Source organism: Aythya ferina (genome assembly GCF_964211825.1).
Source record: "Aythya ferina genome assembly, chromosome: 1".
Lineage (NCBI taxonomy): Eukaryota > Metazoa > Chordata > Aves > Anseriformes > Anatidae > Aythya > Aythya ferina.
The window spans coordinates 104375986-104396991 of NC_140296.1; the positions used below are offsets into that span (position 1 = coordinate 104375986).

Consider the following 21006-nt stretch of genomic DNA (forward strand, 5'->3'; position numbering starts at 1 on the left):
ACCCGAGGGAATGGCATGGAGCTGGGGCAGAGGAGGGTCAGGCTGGGAGTTAGGGAAAGGCACTTCTCTGAAAGGGTGGTTGTGCACTGGAACAAGCTCCCGTGGTCATGGCACCAAGCCCACCAGATTTCAAGAAGTGTTTGGGCAACGCTCTCAGACACATGGTCTGATTTTGGGGTGGTTCTGTGTGGAGCCAGGAGTTGGACTCAATGATCCCTGTGGGTCTCTTTCAACTCAGTATGTGTACTGTTCTATGATTATTTTCAAGTTCTTACATAAAACTTCTTCTATCACCCAAGTGACTTTTTGTTGCAAGTTTCTTTTGCCCATTTCAGTGCCTCTAATTACAATTGAATGACACACTTTAAAAAAAAAACACACAACCACAGACATGGTGGATCTCTGAATATGATGTACACCTAGCTACTTTGCTTCCTAATGGAGTTCTCTGTAAAACATAATGTCAACTGCTTACGTGTAAACTTGGTGATAACCGAAGAGAGAGGGAAATAGATTAAAAAACAGTCCCAACCCTGAAGACCCAGAAATCACCCTACCTACTGAAGTCATTCAATAGGAGGAGTCATGAATTGCAGAAGCTTGAATAGAGTTTTGCTTTCTGCTTCCTACTCTAGATGTCACCTACTTCATCAGGGGCATTCAGTTAACTTAGAATTCTGGTACGCTATAAGGAAGCACTTAATTTGCTACTTGTGTGTGGATGTTACGTATTACTTTTCTCCGTCTCTGTATGTTGAAATTGTGTTTCTTCATCTGTTTGGTATATGGGGTGAAATCAGGTAAGAACTACTTTTTTTTTTTGTTTTGTTTCTTATGTGATATAGTCTCATGGCTTTATTGAAGTATAAAAAAACCCTAATATTTCTTTATGTAATTTGGCCAAAAGATTAAATCTTGTGAGAACTGTGCATAATGAAGCAGACGGTTAGTAAAGAGAATTTGATTGCTTTGAAACTGAGCCAAAGGTTCCCATTTTAAAGTAAATAGAACAAAGCCTGATATTTTATCTTTTGCTGTACTTTGGACAGAGACACACTCAGGTATGTGCACTTTGTACAAAGTAAAGAGGAAATTATAAGATAGTTTTAGTGTATTAAGCACTATTTATATTTATTAAGCACTTAATTTTATAAGTTTGTAATTATTTTTTGCTGATTTGATAGTTTGACAGCATTTCAAGTTATGTGTTATATTTTAAGTAGTATAATTTAGTTATGAAAAGGCAGTGTACACTTAAGATTTCCCTCTTTTTGACCACAGAAGACACTTATGATGCTTAGAAACATACACAGGAAAGTTGAGATTGTATATTAACTGCATATATAACTGCCCAACCCATTTGTATTTTCTGACTGTACAGAACAGTGTACTTGAGTACTCTCACAAGTGCGAACAAAGGGCACCTGGACATTCCTTCCTTCCAGGTGTCAAAGAGAAAGAGGAGTATGAAGAAATTCTCCTTAATGATTCATTGTTTAACAACTTAAACTATTAAATCTACATACTTATTTCTAGGACTGATCTAATTTTCCAAAGACTTTTTTTTTTTCTGTTTACTTTTCAGAGAACAATTCCACTCTAATTTCATAGCCTTTAGTAAATTATTTTCATCGCCTTTAGTAAATTATTTTTTCTGTTTGATGTTTTGTAGCAAGTAAATAGGCTTCATCAGTTAAAATATATTCCTTGTGATAGTTTTCTCCCTTCAGTGGATCAGACTCTGTTTTATGTCAGTGTCATTCCATTGACTTTACAAAAATGAATTGTTATTTCTCCCAGTCAAATGATATGGTAAGGAATCAAAACATAAGAACACTTTTAGGCAAAAATAAAAGATCTATGTTATAGCTATGAATCTGAACAGCAAAACTGTAATCAAGTGGCTGTTTCCACTAAATTCAAGAAAACTGCAGCTGAACAGTTCTTGATTTCTGAACTTCTTCTATAAGTCTCAGCAATGAAACTGAGTTGCCTTCCTGTATCAGTCATTAGTTAATAACCTGTCCAGTAATCACAATAAAAGTTACTTAAATTGTTCAATATCTAAATTACGAGAACTGTGATATTTATTTTGAAATACAAGTAATTTTAACTTTTCCCAGACACAGTACTTGAAATTTTTGTAATTTATGATAAGGTAATGATAGGCATGATTTTTTTTTCTTCCGTTGACAGGAAGTTTTAGACCATTTCTAACATGCTGTAACTTCAACTTTACTCTGGGTTGCAAATATCCATTATTTTTCCTGATATCCAGTCCAGTGCTGACTGCTCTAATCATTGTAGATACATGGTTTGACCAAGAGATTATTGATCTAATTCCCTAAGCTAATTAGTGTTTTTACTTCATCTTTATTGCATCCCAAATTTTTCAGTTCACTTTGTTTGGCTTCATTTAGACCTCTGCTATGATATCAAACACATTTTTCAGATACCTTTTAACCCCGTGCTTGCTATGCAAGCTTTTACAAACTATAGAGGGTTCTTCGTCTTCCTCAGATTTGCAAATGTGGTGAATTTGGTTCTACTTGCTAACCAGATGCTGGGAAAAGGAGGAGAGCTAGCCTCTTCTATAACTCAAAAGTACTGAGAAATTTCAGGTCACTTTTTTTTTTTTTTTTTTAATAAAAAAAAAAAAAAGGGAACTGAGTAGGCATTATTCCTCTTCCTAATTTTGCTTTCTAGAAGTTGATTGACTTTTGTTTTACAAAATTGTTAATGTAATGGCAGGAAAGTTGACACAAGTGCTATCAAATACTAAAAAAATAAAATTAAATTAAAAAAAAAAAGATTCATGTAAAGTTAAAGTAGCCCACTAGAACCACTAGAAGTCAACAGATTGGCCCAAATATCTTTGCTCATGAAACACCTAAACCATAGAATCACAGAATTGTCTAGGTTGGAAGAGACCTCAAGATCATCAAGTTTAACCTCTGACCAATAGAGAAGGTGAACACGTCATACAGAAAAACTATGACAGGCAAAAGAGTTATGCCTAGAATCCTGAAACCACATTCTACACATTGTGATGTCAGTAGCCAAAGGTTACTTTTTAATGACTTACCTTTTGATGTTTGGGAAAAAACTAAGTCTTTGTAGACTCTTGGAAATTGCCATCCTCCTATTGATCCTGAGTGATCTAAAGCTTAACTTTGTTTTGTCCAACTACAGAAATGCTAAATATTGCAGGTTTTCTTGTGTCCTCTATATACAGGTAAGTTTTTCAAACTCAGGACAGTATCATTTTTTTCCTTGTTTCTTGGTAATGCTGTCCTTATGGTGATCCAAAATTGGGTATGGATTCTGGATCATCCCCTAGTGTCAGATAACTGTTTCTTATTGCTAGATCGAACAATAAGGCATAAGGATTAGCAACTTTGACACCCTGGCTGAAAAGAGGAAGAACCAACCACAATGGTCTTCCTGTTTATACAACACACACTGGTTGTGAAAAAATTCTGAGAACCTAAATTCGATGGTTAAGCGAACGATTTTATCAGCATTGGTTGCTAATTTTTATTTATTATGGAGAATATATATGGTTCAGAAATAATTAGAAAGGTTAGTTTCATATTTGAATTATTCAAGGGATCACAATAATATCTACAAAGTCATTAATTTAACTGTGGCTCCTACTCAGTCAGCACACCTTCTGGCACCTCATTCCAAAGGTCTGGAGTAAATAAAAGACAGGTTCTTCACTTTCCATGGATAAATGTGGAAAGAAAAGTGAAGAGGTGATATTTTGTTTGGTCTGACTCATCAAATTACTGTCTAATAACATTTTCATCTTTTTCAGATGAGGAGAAAAAATGTCCTGAATTTACAGACCTTAATATAGGCAATGCTTTATCTGGAACAGAACTTGATGTCCAGCTACTGCTATACACAAGGGAAAATCCAAATTGTTCTGAGAAACTCAATGAACATAATGTTACTGCATCTGAGTACCTTAATACCTCCAAGAAAACTGTCTTTGTTATTCATGGCTTCAGACCAACAGGGTCTCCACCAGCATGGCTAGATGATATAAAGGAGCTCTTACTGTCTTCTGGGGATATTAATCTCATTATAGTTGACTGGAATCGTGGTGCAACAACTGTGATTTATACAACTGCTGTTGAAAACTGCAGAAAAGTTGCAGAAAAACTGAAGGACTATGTTGACCAGATGCTGGTAAGTCAGAGAGTTGTATCTGTTCTGAACAAGTTTAAATAGCATAGTTCGGGTAGGAATGAATATTTAAAATATAGTTATGTCTAAAGAGGAGCCCCATGAGAATATCAAGTGATATTTCTTTAACAAAGTATTTCCTAATTTTGCATGCAGTAAACCTCACCTGAATTCTCATTTCCCTTTCAATGAAATATGTGTAAGACTGCATCTCATTTCTTTAGCCAGATGGAAATTTTAAGTCTTCAGGAAAGAGTGAATGCACCAGTGGGGAAGAAAAGTAAGAGTTATTCAAATAGTATTCAGCAATAAATTAAAATATCACACTACTCTTTCCAATATTAAATTACTATAGTTAAGGATCTTGAATAAAAAAGACATCACCAACATATATAAATATTTGTCACAAATTTATATAAATTTCCTGATGCTACAGATAGCTGCTAAAAGAGTTGCTGATGCTAGTATTCTTCACTGGACTGTAGATCTATATCCTTAATCAAATCAACAAAAAATGTAATTTTATCTTTTTTTTTTTTTTTTTCATTATTACCTGAGTTTTTATCGCCCGAGTTTTCTTTTCTGCTCACTGTTTCTTTTTCGAGCTGTTCTCATGTTACCAGCATTCCTAATGCTTTGTAGTAATAAAATGTTTTTGTGGATTTTGAGCTTTTTTTTTTTTTTTTTTTAAATACTATTAGCCTTGTAGAATAGGCCTGTTAAGACTTTCCTGCAGGTCTGCATCTGGCACCATTGTTCACTTGTTCTGTGGTTTGTTAATGGTATTATGGTTTTAATTTACTATACTGGAAAAATAAGGCATGAAGAGATTTCCCCTGCCCTCCTTGTTCATAGTTTTTTTTCATCTTTTTTGTATCTGGTAAATGTCTTCCTCTTCCATCTCTATATTCTCCTTTTTCAAATAAACTGGTGTGATATTTTGGAAGAAGTGTGACTCAGGTTTCCTTTTTACATTTTTATAGTCAAATAATTTCATAATTACTACAACAGATAACTATTACAGAAAGTCAAACTTAAAATAAGTTTAGAATTTCCATTTGTTTTTTAAAGTTACAGAATTACAATATATAGCCTGGAGTATTAACCTACAACTAAACAATCTGCTGATGTCTGCTTAGTTAACTCTGTGTGTGTTTTGTTTTGTACTTTTTTTTTAAGGCAGATGGAGCTTCTCTTGACTCTATGCACATGATTGGAGTCAGTCTTGGGGCTCATATTGCTGGTTTTGTTGGCCATAAGTATGATGGCAAACTTGGCAGAATTACAGGTAAGGCTTTTAATCCTGATACTTGTATTCTAGTGTACCCTGCTTTGTTACAGATCACATAGATACTGGTATTGAAATATCAACAAATAAGAACTGATTATTTAGAAACATACAAGAGGAAAAATTAATCATTAATATAAGTTTAGAAAATTGCAAAATTATTCTTTGAGGACTTAAGTTACTGGTGAAATTTCCTATTTTTCCACTGCTTACCTCTAGTCTCTCAAATGAAAACTAAATGCTGCATCCAGATGCCACTTGAGTTAGGTGATGTACTATCTTAGTTTCAGTCTGGTGGTGAAGAAAATAAGGTCTCTCTTAAGGGAAGTTCAGAAGCTTTTGGTCAGAACACAGGAATTAGGCACAAGCATTAAATTTCACTTTGAATTATCTGAGCATGTTGCGGGCTTTACTATATTGGGCAACCTGCTACAGGAAGCTTAAATCAGGTGTGAAGCATGGATACTGCAGATTTTACCTAATATCTGTTGCAAATCATCATTGTCATCCGTGGGAGTGGTATATACAGTGAAAATTTGAATACCTACATTTGGGTACATCCTTCAGGCACATGAATTTTAAGAATAACTTTTCAATGCTAATTCCTAGGGCAGAATCCACAGTGCTAATTTGGGTACACAGGCTCCTGATAATTCTTGTGCAAGAGCTAAATTCACTGCAGCTGGCATGCTGAGGAGGAAGCTGATTTAACTAACTACTAGAAAAGATTGTAAGAAGGCTCTGTTGCTTTCTAAGATTTAAGTGAGCAGCTATTTTCAGGCTGAAAGGAAGCACCTTGAGATTCACAGCTCCTAACCATCTCTTTGGGGTACTAAAGTGATTTGTTGTTTTGTTTTGTTTTTCCAAATGTAACAGAAGCCAGTAGCCAGTTTTATGAAAGGGAATTAGATACTCCTCCCCTTTTACTACAGTACTCTGAAAGCCATGGCCTTTTCTAAAAGTTTGATAAGCTATATTCCCTTGGTTATAAATATTCATTTCCACTTTACACAATTCCTTAGGGTGTTTTTTTTTGCTTCATAGGCTGGGGACAATCTTGATGGCAATACCAGGCCAACAAGTCTGCCGCCTTTCTGACTTTTTATATTAACTGTGAGCTAGTAGATCTATGTCATTTCTGAATTCAGATGCTTAAGGGTAAATGGAATTGTATGAAACATCCCAATCACCTTCCTGTCATTTCAAATACAGATGAAGGCAAAGACTAGATAGTACAAACTCACAAGACTCATAATCACTTGACTGTTTTGATACTGTTTCTTTCCAACAAATTGGGTGTAAAACTATAAGAAAGTGGCCCAAACTGGTGTTGGAAAAACTAGATTAAAAAGAAATAAATAAATTGAGGCTTTTGGAACATAAAACTGATTAATGGATGGAAACAATAAACTTTGTCACCTGGCATACAATGAATGTTTAATCTTGGCATTCCATGAGCTTCTGTGGTAGTTTGGATTTTGGTTATCTTGATCTTGAGAGAAAACCTTTCTAGACCAGTTCTTAAAGCACATCTGCCAGTTAAATCATAATACAAATCTGTTGGGTCTTGAATAAGCTAAGGTCATGTGCTAGACCCATCTCACAATTAGTGAGAATGAAATTAGGAGTCAAGTGCAAAGATACGTTTTGTCTTGACAATTAGTTACATTTTCCATCCTTGCTGCTTTTTTGCCACCCTCTTCCCTTTGTCTCTGCTTTTGTTGTCAAGAAACTAGGAACAGAGCAAACCTCAACTAACGACTTTTCTTTCCTGCGAAGGACAGTAATTACTATCTTGAAAACTGTTAAGTTTCGTGGTTGCACAACAATAATTCTCTATTGCTAAAAGGAAGGAGAATAAGAAATGCTTATGCTTCAAATACTTTCCCACCCAAATTCTCTCCTATTAGGTATCAAGTGCTTTTTGTGGATCTCAGCTGAAAACTCTTTTGTTCAGTTTTGATTTGAGTATAATACTTCCAGACCTGCTTCCAATGAAATTGTGTAAAAAGATAGTATGTCACTTATTTTCCTTTAAAAACTTTTTTCTATAATGAATTCCAACACCAACTGGTAAAATGATCAAGGCTTGTTTGAAATCATCTCCCATCCAAGATGTGCCTATCCTGGGTTTTTGTGTTGAGAGCAGCTACATTTCATATTTTATTTTTACGAAGTAAATAATAGGAATCGTATTTTCTGGGGGAAAAAAAGAAAATGAATTAACTTGATTTTATTCCTAATATAGTTGGCTTATAGTTGTTCTGGAGAATGTGGAGATGAGCACAACTTAACAGGAGAGAGATAAACTTAATAGGAGAGAGAGGGAAATTCAAACATATGGCTTGGTCTTGTACTAGGAAACCTTGCTTTACTTAGCTTAGCAAGTTGAAGAATAGAAACTTGTGAATAATTGTTTTGGTTTTATTCTTATTACCTCATGAAAAGGGGTAAGTCATTGATGAATAATGCTCACGTGTCAATCTTGTATATAACTGTAGATACAGATCCCAGGATTTGTAATGCTAATGTCTTTTTCATTCAGGTCTTGATCCAGCAGGCCCTTCATTCACTCGAGAACCACCAGAGGGCAGATTGGATCGTACTGATGCAAAATTCGTTGATGTAATTCATACAGATTCTGATGGTAATGACATAGCTCTAACTTCCCTATTTCAGCTAAAGGAAAGGCAGAAAAGGGAAAGATGGGATAAGCTGTTTCAGGAACATGCATATGGCGTTGCAGTAGTTTTAATGAGTGGATTGCTGTGCTGTTGCTTCCTAATAGTGTGCATACTTTTGAAATCATGTTTTATGTAAGCTTGTTCATCAAGAAATTGAAATTCAACTTTGATGATGATTTCAGCAATGATGACCTGTTTTGTTCTGTTCTGACATGAGTAGTCCTGTTATTGAATGAGTTAGCTCCATAACTGAACCTGAAAATACTGAAGCAACTTTAATATCCAACAGCTAACTGAAGGCATATGTAGATAAACATAAAGATGAGTCCACTTAATGCCATGCAAATGTAATAATTTATGCATTGTTTGTTATGGTATATTCTTTCTGAATACAAACCAAGAAGTCTGCACATTGGATAAAACATGTGTATTGCATTTATTTCTGATACTATTCTTTGCAAAATAGTATCACATAAACATTCTTTTACTGTGCTAGTGTGTATGAACACAGAGGTTGTAAGCATGTCACTGAATTAAAGCCTGTTCTCAGATAACCAGTCTCAGCTGTAACACATTAGTATGCTGTTCAGATCCACTGCCTAAAATCATGTATGGAAACATATTACTGTAAGGTCGAAGGACATTGTAGTCTGATTTCTTCATACTATAATCTGGTTTAATTTTCTTCTCAAAATATAAGGAAACCTTTCAAATATACCACGTGTGGCCCATTATTTGTGTAGTTTCATATCAGTTTCTTTAACGGTATTAAAACTTATTATTTTATTATACAATTTTATATGTGAAGTTGTGAAATACCAATGTTTGCAACATTCCCATTATGTGAATAAAGGTAAGGAAGGTAGAAAGGAAGGTAGGTCAGATTGAGTTAAATCTTAGTGAAATCAGTCATGTTTCTTTTATGGAACATGAGAAACAAAGATTTATTTTTTAGTGTAGTTCAGAATCCAATGTCATATGCAAAAAAAAATGGGAAATCTTACTCTAGTTAAACATCGGGAAATATTTTTCGTTCATAGAGAAAACATGAATTTCATAAATTTCTTCATGCAAATAATGTTTCAGCTGCAGTACTAAAGAGTTGCTTCTGTCCTATCCTTTTTCTTTTGTGGAAATAAGAGTCATGCACACATTTGTAGATTGCAATTTACATTTTAACAACTTTTCTTAGAAAGAAAAAAAAATGTGAATTTTAACTCAACATGAATTCCACTTAAAGAACAAAAGAACAATATATTTGCAAGTATTTTCTTTAAAAGATCCATGTTATTTTGTAGTGCAATCTAATGATAAATTATTCACTGGATAATTCTGCTTATGTTTTTGTTGTTATTGTTGTTTTTTAATTTGTGATGTTTTTAGTACTAGGTTTCAAGAAACCTTTAGGAACCATTGATTTCTATCCAAATGGAGGAATGGATCAGCCTGGTTGCCCACAAACAGTATTCAGTGGTAAATAAAAATGTGTTCAGTTAATGAGAAAAGAGTCTGAGGTCAAATCAAAAATGACTAACCTGAATTCAGTGGGCACTTCCCATTCACAGTACTATTGGGTTAGAGGGCACTGTATTCTTTCTTTTCCCTTCTCATTCAGCAAAAAGGAAAACCAAAGACATTGGGCATTTTGATTTTAATAAAAATCTTCCCATATGCATACATAGTCCATCGTACCATTATTACTGTCTATATAACATGCATGTAGTGATCATTATTTTCCTGTGTTTATATATGGTCAGGTATGGGAAAAGATGTTGTAGGGGAAGATGTAAGTGATTTGGACATCACCACTAGGAAATGACAAGGCAAGGGTTTCAAGTCTCCACTATATATCAGGTTTCTACCTGATTGGCAGCGATGTACTAGGGTTTGAACAGGTCTTTTAGACCTGTTTTCTTCAGAAAGAAAACAGTTTTATTGCATGATCTTTTGCTGCAGAATTTTGCTTATTTCAGCCTCCATAAATTTTAGGCAAAGTTGCTACCCATTGTTTGATTGTTTGTTTTTTAAATAATTTTGAATATATGTTTTTTGGTATATTGTATTATTCTTTATATATTATATATACATATGGATTATATATATATATGAAGTAGAGCTCACAATAGTGTTTCTACTTAAATATTACACATGATCAATTGTATCATTTGTGGCAACAAAGCCAATTGCAATACAGGCTCATGCCTGATAACAAAAATTGTCTAAATTTGATAGGACATAGCAGACAGACTATTTCTTGCGTATAAAAACCTGAATGTTTTTCTCTATACCTGTAATACTCAAAACAGTCTTTATTTTCTTCTTCTTGTGTGTGCATCCATTTTAGTGGTCAACTAAACAGGTGGTCTACATTCAGTGATCATCTAAACAGGGCATAAAGACATGGCTAACAAAGAATGATTTAGTTAAATGAGATTATTTGAGTAACATATTTTCTTTCCTGAATAAAAATGATGACATATTCTTTGTACATTTCATTTTTTCTTTCCTGAAGGATTGCAGTATTTTAAATGTGACCATCAAAGATCTGTCTTCCTCTTCTTATCATCTTTGAAAAGGAAGTGCAACTTAATAGCATATCCTTGTGACTCTTACTCAGATTATAAGAGAGGAAAATGTGTTGATTGTGAAGCTTTCCAACCAATGTCATGTCCAGTAATGGGTAAGAGTTACCATATCTGGTCTGGGATGGGTTTTTCAGAAATTCAGACTTGCTCCTTCTGGGTCTGCCCCAGGGATCTGTAGCATCTTGCTAAGGGATCTGATGAGATTGACTGAGGGTAGAGCTGCATACTGTTTTAAACAGTTCAAAGCTTAAGGCTTTGTCTGCTTTATAGTTAGCTCTCTAAGATAGGGTGCTGAATGTTCCCAATATTTGATTATTAGGCTTTCTAGTCTGAAACAGATTCAGCATGCATTTCCTCTATATAGAGAAATTGCTTCTTCTTAAGTGTGTCTGTCAAGTCTGCCACTTTGGGTAACTTGCTTTTATGTAATTGTATGTGTGTTGTGATACATCTCTTTAGGCTTTTGTAGTATGTTATAATTCCTGGAGTACCTGTGGTTTTTGATTAAGAGTAATAATGATTATAGCAACTTCATGGAGTCTCTGTCTCTTTTTTTGGAATCAAGCTCATATTTGTAGAGATTGTTAGTTGTTTGGGCCTTTATTACTTTTAGAGAAGATCTAGGGACAGTCTGAAAGCAGCTTAAATAACGTGAGCATTTCCCAGTTGGCAAAGCAGGGTTTTCATAAAAAGGAAATATTTAGAATATTTAAATAGAAGTTAACTTTCAATTCATACCTTGTCTTCTGACGTATGTCCTTGAACAGTTATATTAGTTAGGTCTAGATTGAAGAAAAAACATAGATAGATGTGTCTGTATACTATTTTATAATAAGAACCAACTATAACAGGACCTTAGTATAGGGCAGGAAGACTCAGGGACTAGAATGGTTATTAGTCATGCCTGATGCACTTAAACAGAATGCCTGAGCTAGATGTGGAGAAATATATGATCAATCAGCTGCCCTCATTGTTAATTTTTATTTTAATACCCACAAGGAAAGGGTTTTTTAATTCTATTTTTAATACGTATAAAGAAATGGGAGGCAGCTGAAACTGGGAACTTGGAGGAGAAACAGCATCCTTCTGCTGCAAGCTTTCCCACCTGCTGTCTTGCAGTGCCAGCTCTGCAGCCTGGAACTAGCCCTCACTGTCCATTCTAGATAAAGAAGTCAAGAGGGACTGAATAGCATCAGCCACTTTAGAAACAAAGACTTTTATCAAGACCCAAAGACAAAAAGCAAAATTACATTATTATTATTATTATTATTATTATTATTAATCTCCTAAGTTCTTGGGTGCAATGTATTATTATTATTATTATTATTATTATTATTATTATTATTATTATTATTATTATTATTAATACATTGCACTATAATTATATATATTATATATATATAATACAATACATTGCATCATCATTATTAATAATAATAATAATAATAATAATACATTGCACCCAAGAACTTAGGAGATTTAAAGAGCATCAAATGTTTTATTAAATCATATCCACAATTATAGAATACAGGATTTAAAAATGCTTGCTGTAATGACTCAAGCAAGAAAGGAAGACACTTTACTAAATGTGAAGCTGTTCTGTAATTGTTCTCTGCAAATATGTTAGCTACTTTTTTGGTTTTGTTTTTATTACCTCTGCAGGATTTTATTGGCACTAAACACATTCTTTATATCAATTATTATTTATATTAATTATATCAATTGTTTGACAGTAATATATTAGAAAAATGAAATACATACATATGTTATGCTCTTCTGTTCTGTTTATGGTATTCCTGCATTTTCCAAGTCACTTACTTTCTAAGTGAATGTTTAAGAAAATTAAACTCAAGTCTGTCACTTTGAGTAACTTGCTTTTGGGTAATTGTATGTGTATTGTGATGCTGTTATATGACTGAAATAAAATGTTTAAACTTTGAATTTCAGGTTATTATGCTGATGGCTGGAAAAAACATTTAATAATGAAGAATTCACCAACGAAAGCTTATTTTGATACTTCAGACAATGACCCATTCTGCAGTAAGTGAATGAACACACACACACATATGCATAACAGTCCCTTTATGAAATGTTATGGTTCTTAATTTTTAGCTGACTTGAAGGGAACACGTGTTAAAAGTAGAAAGTTATTGTTAGCTGCAATAGAAAACAAACAAACCATGAGTGAAGTGTCAGTTTGCAGACTGGGTGGAAGGAGATGAGTTAATATGGCAAAAGAGTAAGCAATATGTTAACTGATAAAGAAATGTGACTTTAAAAGTAATGAAATCTCTTCCAACCTAGAAATTCTGTGATTCTGTGAAATGGACTGACTGCCAGAGTAATAAGAAAGACAAAAAATGAGAATCAAGTGACAGGGAAAATGCTGAGAGAATCTGCTTAGATGGGATTGTTCTTGCCATTTTCAGAGTAAAAACTGGCAAGAGTTCCTTGGGTGGAGGAAGGAAAGGAAACACTTGTATGTTGTACCCCCAGGGTGGTGAGTGACCTACATTGAACTAGAGCTATTCCAGCTTTTAAAGATCCATGAGGAAAACAGAGGAGGAAAAACTGACTTTATCGGGGTTATGCTATATAGGGATGAACTCTTTTGGTGTGGACTTTAGCTACAACAATTTACCTCTCCATTTGGAGGTCTAGCTTAGAGTCTTATCCTATTTCTGATTTTATCGGCTTTTTTCAAGAGACTCTTTTAATTAGTGATGTTACAAAATCTTTGGTTTGGGGTATAGGGATAGGCTTATATGGAATTCAAGTGAAATCAAGTTTTCCCATTGGCGTTTTCCATTTTCTCAGCAAGCTTTGTGACCAGGGACCAAGTTATTTTTTGTTACTGTGGTAATTGTTCTTGCTTAAATCACTGTTTCTTCCAAAGGGCCCAGAAGAGGTTAACAAAGGTGTTACAGATTTTATATAACCTAGTGCTAAGGTAATTGGTGCAGCTGACTAACGAAATGAAGTGGTCTTGGTGTGCAGAGAAAAAGACTTGTGGAGCAAAGCCTAAGGCACAAATTTAAATTTGCTTACATATATGTATTCCATAGTGGCAGATGAAGGAGAATGAGCATATGGGTAGCTAACTGCATTTCAAGTATATTGATTTTAATGTTACAGTGCCTATTTGAGTGCCCTTTACACACTCCAGAGTCTTCCCAACCCTTTTTCTCTAAACTGCCCAAGTCAAATCTTCTTCCCCTCGTCCTTCCTAACCCAGAGAAGAAAAATAGACCCGTCTCTTCCTGGTGTTATTTCCACTCAACATCTGCTACTGCTGCTCCTCTCCCTGTCAGGTCTGCTTGGACTTTGCTCTTTCATGCTTTCAAGGCTGCACAGGCTACTAGGTTTCCTCATTTCATTCCTCTTGGAGAAAAATATGGCTTTGCTTTCACTCTCACACATATTAAAGTCTATCAAAAATCCTGATTCTTTCAGGCAGAATCCTTATTCTTTCCTGGTGGAAGAAGTATGTAGAAGAATAAAAGATTATATAGAGTAGTCTGGGACAGGTGTGGTAGAAGAGAGAAAACAGAGGGATTATTACCAAACATAGGAGGAGATACATGGAAAGGAGTAAGAAGATCTGTAATGACAGGATGGAAAATACGCAAAGTCAAGAAGAAAAATAAGTCTAATAAAGCAGTCTGAAAAAGAGGGTATTTATTAACTAAGCCTTATTTTAATTCACAGATGTTTGAAAACATGAGGAAATAGAGAAGACAAAAAAAAAAAAAAAAGAAGCCTTGAACTAAATAAAACTGTAAACCTGAGTAGGACCAGTTTTTCATTCAAGGTGAGGGTTTGCCTTTTAGGAGAGACTGTTAAAGAATAACATGCCAGAAAAAAAGACAAATGGGTTTGAATTGGCTTCCCAATTTTCAGAGTAGTAATGCTGTATTTCCTCTGGAAAGCCATAGCCCAGTCACAGTATGTGTGGTGGTTGCAGAAGTGCAGCGGAAGGCCAGGTCGGTGCTTCACAGGGCATGGCAGAGTAGGCCCACTGCATGCTGTCCTCCAGCGGGCTGGTGCTCTGAGGGCACTATTCCCCAGCAGTAGCGTGTTTTACTGAGGCAGTGAGCCCTCCCATGGAAGGTCAGAAGAGACTGGAGCATGGAAAAGCAGTCAGCCTCCTCTCCTCAGTCACCCCCACACAGTTTTTCTAGTACCCATGTGGCCTATCCCCTTAAAAGTATGTTTGGGCACGTTGGCTTCCTCTGAGAGAAGGGTGCTCTGTGGACGTGTACTGCTGTGATTGCACAGGCTGGGCAATCAAGAACCAGAATAATGTCTCTCTTCAGCTGTTAGCTCGCGACTCATCTGCTCACCTAGCTAACTGCCTGGCTTGCCTATCCAGAAAACTTGCATGAATGCTGTTCCTCCCTCTTCCTGCCAACGTACTGCACCTATTTCTGGATGCGTCACTTTTGTGGATAGCGTGATAGTTTGTTTCACCATAATAGTAGCTCAAATATCCCCACTTTGCAGAGCTTGCCAAGAACTGAAGGTGCCAGTTAGGAGTTAATTTTGCATTGTTTCCTTAGTAAGGTCAAACTCCTCATGTTAACTCTGATGGCAGTTTTCTGATGCAAATTGTTTCCATGTAAGAACTGGAAAAAATTATACGTTAAGTACAGAGACCTCCAAACAGCCATTTTGTGAAAGCTGCTTTTTGACAATAGCCATTTTGTTCTGGCTTTAGCTGGTTACTCAGAAGTAAAGGGTCGCTATTATTGCCATCACCAAGTGAATACTTTTAAAAGGGTGCTGATAATAACTGTATCCTGTTGAGGTTCATTCCTTAAATCTTACTATTTCCTATTTGTTTTTGCAGTGTATAACTACTTACTGTATATTACTACCTGGAATAAAAGCATTAGGAGAGGTTTCATTAAAGTTAAGATAACTGATTATGCTGGAAACACAATAGAATCAGAGGTGAATAGGTACGTCATGCTTTGTCCGTAAATCTTTTTTTATCTCTGTGTAGAACTAATTTCCTGAGTTTCCTAAGCCTTGATTCAGACTTGTCAACTAAGTCAAGAGGTTGTTAAGTCTTGGCCACAGCTCCTTTTCCTGGATTTGATACGGCTCTGTGTCAGAGACAATGCTTCTCAACCTGAAATGATTTTCCCTTCCTTTCCAAACTAGCCCATGTTTTTGTCTGCCACTCGCTTGAATTCAGTTCTCAGTGTCCTTGTTCTGAACGTTCTCAGCTGATCCATCTTGCAAGATTTCTGTTCTCAGTAATAACTCTTTGAAATCATGAATATTTCTCAGATAAAAAACCCTGACTATAAATCATATTTTTCTCTAGTGAAGTTGCAACATTTCAGCAATATAAGAGAGTCAAAATATTGACTGGATTTTACCGGGATTTTGACAAAATATCGAAAATTTCCTTGACCTTTTCTACGAAGACTTTAATAGGTCCAAAGTACAAGCTTAGGATTCTTCAGATGAGGCTGAAATCTCTTAATAACCCAGAAAGGTAAGTGTTTGTTACGCATCAAAGTTGTGTGTCAACTAAACTGCTCAGGATGTTTCCTCAGAAATTTGTACTTGCCTCTATTACTTTTTTATCACATATTCATAAATGCAGGAATAATCTTCTAATCCTATCTAGGATAAAATTCATCTTGTGGAAGAGTTGTTTTGTACATTAACACTTAGTGCACAGCACCCTCAAATGTACTCTTGTGCATGTAAAAGTCATACACGCTCTTTATTACAGCAGGCTGCTGCTACGGTTTGCTCTGAAGGAGCTCTCAGGGACCACTTATGTAGGTCAGCCTGACTTACACCTGCAGTGATTGCAGGGAGAAGTTCTCTTCCTGAAGATGAATGTTATGAAGTACTTTTCTGCTTTTAATTATGTGTCTGTACACAGCTTTTCTTAGACATGGAATGGAGTACTTCTATGACTGAACTAGGCTATTAGTCTTGTTGCTGATGGTGAAGACCCTCCAAGAGCAAAACGTGCAGTCTGTGCTTTCCTACACTTAAAATGAAATAATCTACATTTATTATACCAAGTGCTGTTATTACACAGCATTATTTATTATTTATTTATTTATTTATTGAAATACTTCAGCACTGCTGCCATAAGTTCATTTTTTACATCTCCAAAGTTACCTCTACTATAGCATTAGCAATTAAATTATACGTTTTCATCTTGTGAAAATAACATTTTACATAGAAAAGTTAAGAAATACCCCAGAGTAGCAACAATACTTTATTTTAGAGTTATTACATATATTTGCTTCACATTAATAGCAGATTCAACAAAGCATGATTTTAAAATAAAGTCTGCACTGGGGAAGGTTCATACGGGATATTAGGAAAAAAATCTTTACCATGCAGGTGGTTAAGCACTGGGACAGGCTTCCTAGCAAGGCTGTTTATGCCCCTTGTCTGTCAATGTTCGAGAGACATTTGGACACTGCCCTAATTTACATGCTTTAACTTCTGGTTAGCCCTGAAGTGGTCAGGCAGTTTAACTTGTTGGTCTTTGTGGGTCCCTTCCAACTGTTCTGTTCTGTTCTGTTCTGTTCTGTTCTGTTCTGTTCTATGCTATTCTATTCTATTCCTTATTATGGTAATCAAATAACCGATGAGAGGGAATAATGAGTAAGTCTGTATATTTTGTTAACTTAAAATGCAACATTTGGTATATGATAATAGTCCAGAAGGAATCAGGTATGATAATTTGTAACAATTAAGAAATTTTGTTAAATTAATCTGTTATTTCACATTTACTGAGAAAGCGGAGAAGACAGGTGGGAGAGACTTAGAAAGAAACAGAATTTTGGCAATCAAAATAATACCTCCAACTATGTATGCATTAAACTTTGTTAACTTGTTGAAGGCCATAAATTTCTAGCTCTCAGGTGAACTGGAATGATTTTATTTAAAAGCATTTGGTGATGAGAGATAGTCAAAGCTCTAAATCATGTTGCAATTTTTTTCCCAACTCAATGGTGATAAATCAAAAGATGCATTTCATGCAAGCCTATCGTTATTCAGAACTTTTTCAGATTAATAATCTAGCAAATGGTGACTGCTTTCAGTGAACAATCTTTATTGTTTTTGAGTTTTCATGCCTGTTACTCTGATGGTTGTGAGTTTTAAAGTAAGATGCACTTAATTTGTTTTAATATAGGATCCCCTAAAGTCCTTGTTACGGAATCTCATCAGATGGTAGTCATACAGGCACATTAGCTACTTTAAGATAGTGATGTAAAAAAGTGTGTTGAATCAGCATGTGAAGGTAATTTAAATGCAGATGTTACAGCACCATTGGTTGTTATAATTACATAATTGCTCATTGTAATTATGACTACCTATATTTACCTTATTTAGTTACATGTAATTACACCAATTACTTGAATACAGGATAATTAACTAGAAACTACTTTTAAATATTTAAATTATTCATATAACAAAATAATAGGTAAAAACCAGGAGACAGGTGCAGAGATAAAAGAGAGTCTCACTCTCCCCAGATTTGGGTTAATAGTGGACGGTGGGAGTCTGGGGAATATCACTGAAAATTGTGAAAAATCACTGACCCATTATTCACACAGCTGGTGTGGGAGTGTAGGAGTGGTAAAGGATACATGTAATTTTCAGACTCCTCTGATCTCTAAGATAAATCACTCTGGCTCATGCATAAAAACCGAAAGCTTTCATAACTTGTGTTCATCCAGGTGCCACTTCTCCCAGAAAGCTTTTGAATCTGTCACTCAGCTCAGACTCAATTGATGAGGAAGGTAAATGTTTCAGAGATACTTAGTCCAGCCAACTTATTTATTTATTTATTTTTAACCAAAGCAAAAACAGTAAGAGTAAAAAAAGAAGACCTTATTAATATCTCTGTTGAACAAGAAAGCATGGCATGCCCTTGGTTTTTAGTAGATGGAAGAGAAGCCACATGGGATGAAAGTTTATGATTGCCTCACTTCACAAAAAAAAATCATTTGCCTTTTGCTACTTCCCAGTGAACTGGAGAACCCTCTCCTCTCTCATGTCTACACTCCCGGGAGACACGCCTGGTTCTTAATAATCACAAACTTAGATGGATTTCACTTCAAATGAGAGACAAATGTTGGAAACAGTGTTTTTATTTCTAGTATTTATCGTCATGTCTAACTGTTCTATCCCCTGTGATTAGATAGAATCCTTCCCAGGTGATTTCTTCTGTTGGAGAACAGGCTGTGCTAACGTACGCTGCTGTTGCATTGCGATTACTGTTGCAAATGTGCAGAAATACAGTGCTGTAAACTGAAAGTAAATTCAACAAATATATACATATAATAATCTTATATTGTTCTTTTTGCAAGTTTGTCCTGTGAATTCTTTCACAGTCTTTTGTGAGGATTTTTACAATGCTGTCAGTTTCCATGGTTTTCTCTCCCTCTACAAAAATAATGGAAGAGTAAACCATTACATTCAAATCAAAACAAATTGTGGATGAAGGACTGTGTTAAATTCTACGTTTTGCATTATATAAAATATACAGAATTTCTCCTGATCCTAGTTGTACAATCTACTGTTTTAGCTTTTGCGGGGCCTTTGAAGAGCCTCAAATTCTTATATAGGAATCTGTCAGTTCTTTCACATGCAGGCAGGTGGATTCATAACTGTTTGGAAATCTCGCACTTATGACAACAAAGGTGCCTTGTGGGATGTTCCTTCTCAGCCCTTTATTTTCCCTTAGGTGTTTCACTGTACCTAATTCCCAGTCTCAGGTGAATTGTGTTGTTTAGCCAGTTCGGAGCAATGTAGAAGATAAGTAACATAGTTTGTATGCCCTTAGAAGTGCCATCGGAGGAAAGGCTGTGTCAGTCACTTGTTTGTCCCATCCAGCTTTCACCATCTTCTATAGCACATAAAGGGCAAAGCTGTGACCTGTCTCGGCACTAAAAGCACACAGCTAGTTTATTTGTTGACGTCAAAAAGTAAATTTTGTGTGTGAGAGGCTCCTTTTGTGACATCTGTATACATTCCTGTGATACTGTGCTGTTCTGAGTTTTCAAGGCATTTAGATGATAAATTACACTCCTGCATGGAACTTATACGTGCTCTTGTTGCAGAATAAATAAATAGAGAGAAGTTATTAAGATGCAGTATTTTGCTTGTCTTTGGAATGAAAGAAAAGGAACTTTCCTACCTAGGAATTTAAAAATAAATTGTTAACAGGAATTGGGCTACGCTTGGAACATTATTCTAAAGAACTAATTTTAATGCAGATTCAGCTTTAGTGGCTGCATTATAGCATCTTCATAGTTCAGACTAATGTGGTACTCTTCTTTCTCATGTCACTACTAATCTAATACATCTAATACCTGGTTGTTTGCAGTCTGGCAAAACTACTCTAGTGATGCATAAAGTAGGGTGTAAACAGACAAGAAGACATCTGTTGTTGTCCTGAGTACTGTCTCTGAGAGGTAGTAAATACTGAAGGTTTAATAATTCAGATACTAAAACATTTTTCTATTGATTTTACATTTTCTGTTTTGCACATATATGTATATATTTTTATTTTGTTTCTACTTTCATAGGGTACAGCTGTGCAGATATGATTTTGTACTGATGGAGAACACTGAACTGACCTTCAAACCCATCCCCTGTCCAGAGAACAGTACATGAAGAGAGAGCTTCTGCTAACTTAATTTCTCTTATGGCAGTGACATTTGATTCTTCCTCAGGATAAAGACTGCAATGAGAAGGGAAATGAGATAACCTAGATTTATTTTCAAGAGTCTGTATGGTAATATGCATTACTTCCTCTGAGTGCCTTAGGGTGAAATTCATAGAAAAGTTCTGGTACCTATGTATTTAGGAAATTTGAATAAAATCAATGCATCATAGAGAACGTACAATGATCTATTAGTTATTATTTGTTAACAGTGAGGCAACTACTGAATTAAAGATGAATTATCTGCATAATCTCAGCACATTATTAATCAAGTCATACATATATTTAATTATTTATTATTTATAATGGTTTTTACATTGAAATATAATTACCTGTCTACCAAGTGAATTTAATATACTGTACATGTGATCTACAGTTCTAATATATAGCAGTTTTGCTGTGCGATGTTCATTGGATAAATGAATTAATGTTTTCTCACTATGCAGTGTCTCAGTCTCTAAGACCTGGAACAATAAGTTTTGTGAACACATATGTAACTGCTGTTTAAATTATCTGTAGTCTCATCTGAGATGAATACTA

The 21006-nt window shown here is 35.2% G+C and overlaps 1 protein-coding gene across 1 annotated transcript; it reads left to right on the forward strand.

The window, feature by feature from the left end:
- Positions 1-568: 568 nt before the first annotated feature.
- On the forward strand, positions 569-20647 carry LOC311439348 (lipase member H-like). The gene is made up of 10 exons (XM_084524913.1): positions 569-800; positions 3821-4197; positions 5374-5482; positions 8028-8129; positions 9550-9639; positions 10679-10846; positions 12699-12791; positions 15601-15712; positions 16084-16257; positions 20330-20647. The coding sequence occupies exons 1-10, from the start codon at positions 722-724 to the stop codon at positions 20415-20417; spliced, it is 1392 nt and encodes a 463-aa protein (XP_084381039.1). The 5' UTR covers positions 569-721; the 3' UTR covers positions 20418-20647.
- Positions 20648-21006: the final 359 nt, after the last annotated feature.

Coding starts and splice junctions, on each gene's coding strand:
- LOC311439348 (XM_084524913.1), top strand. CDS start 722: ATGTTACGTATTACTTTTCTCCGTCTCTGTATGTTGAAATTGTGTTTC. Junction 5,483..8,027: donor CAAACTTGGCAGAATTACAG/GTAAGGCTTTTA, acceptor TTTTTCATTCAG/GTCTTGATCCAGCAGGCCCT. Junction 15,713..16,083: donor ATAGAATCAGAGGTGAATAG/GTACGTCATGCT, acceptor ATTTTTCTCTAG/TGAAGTTGCAACATTTCAGC.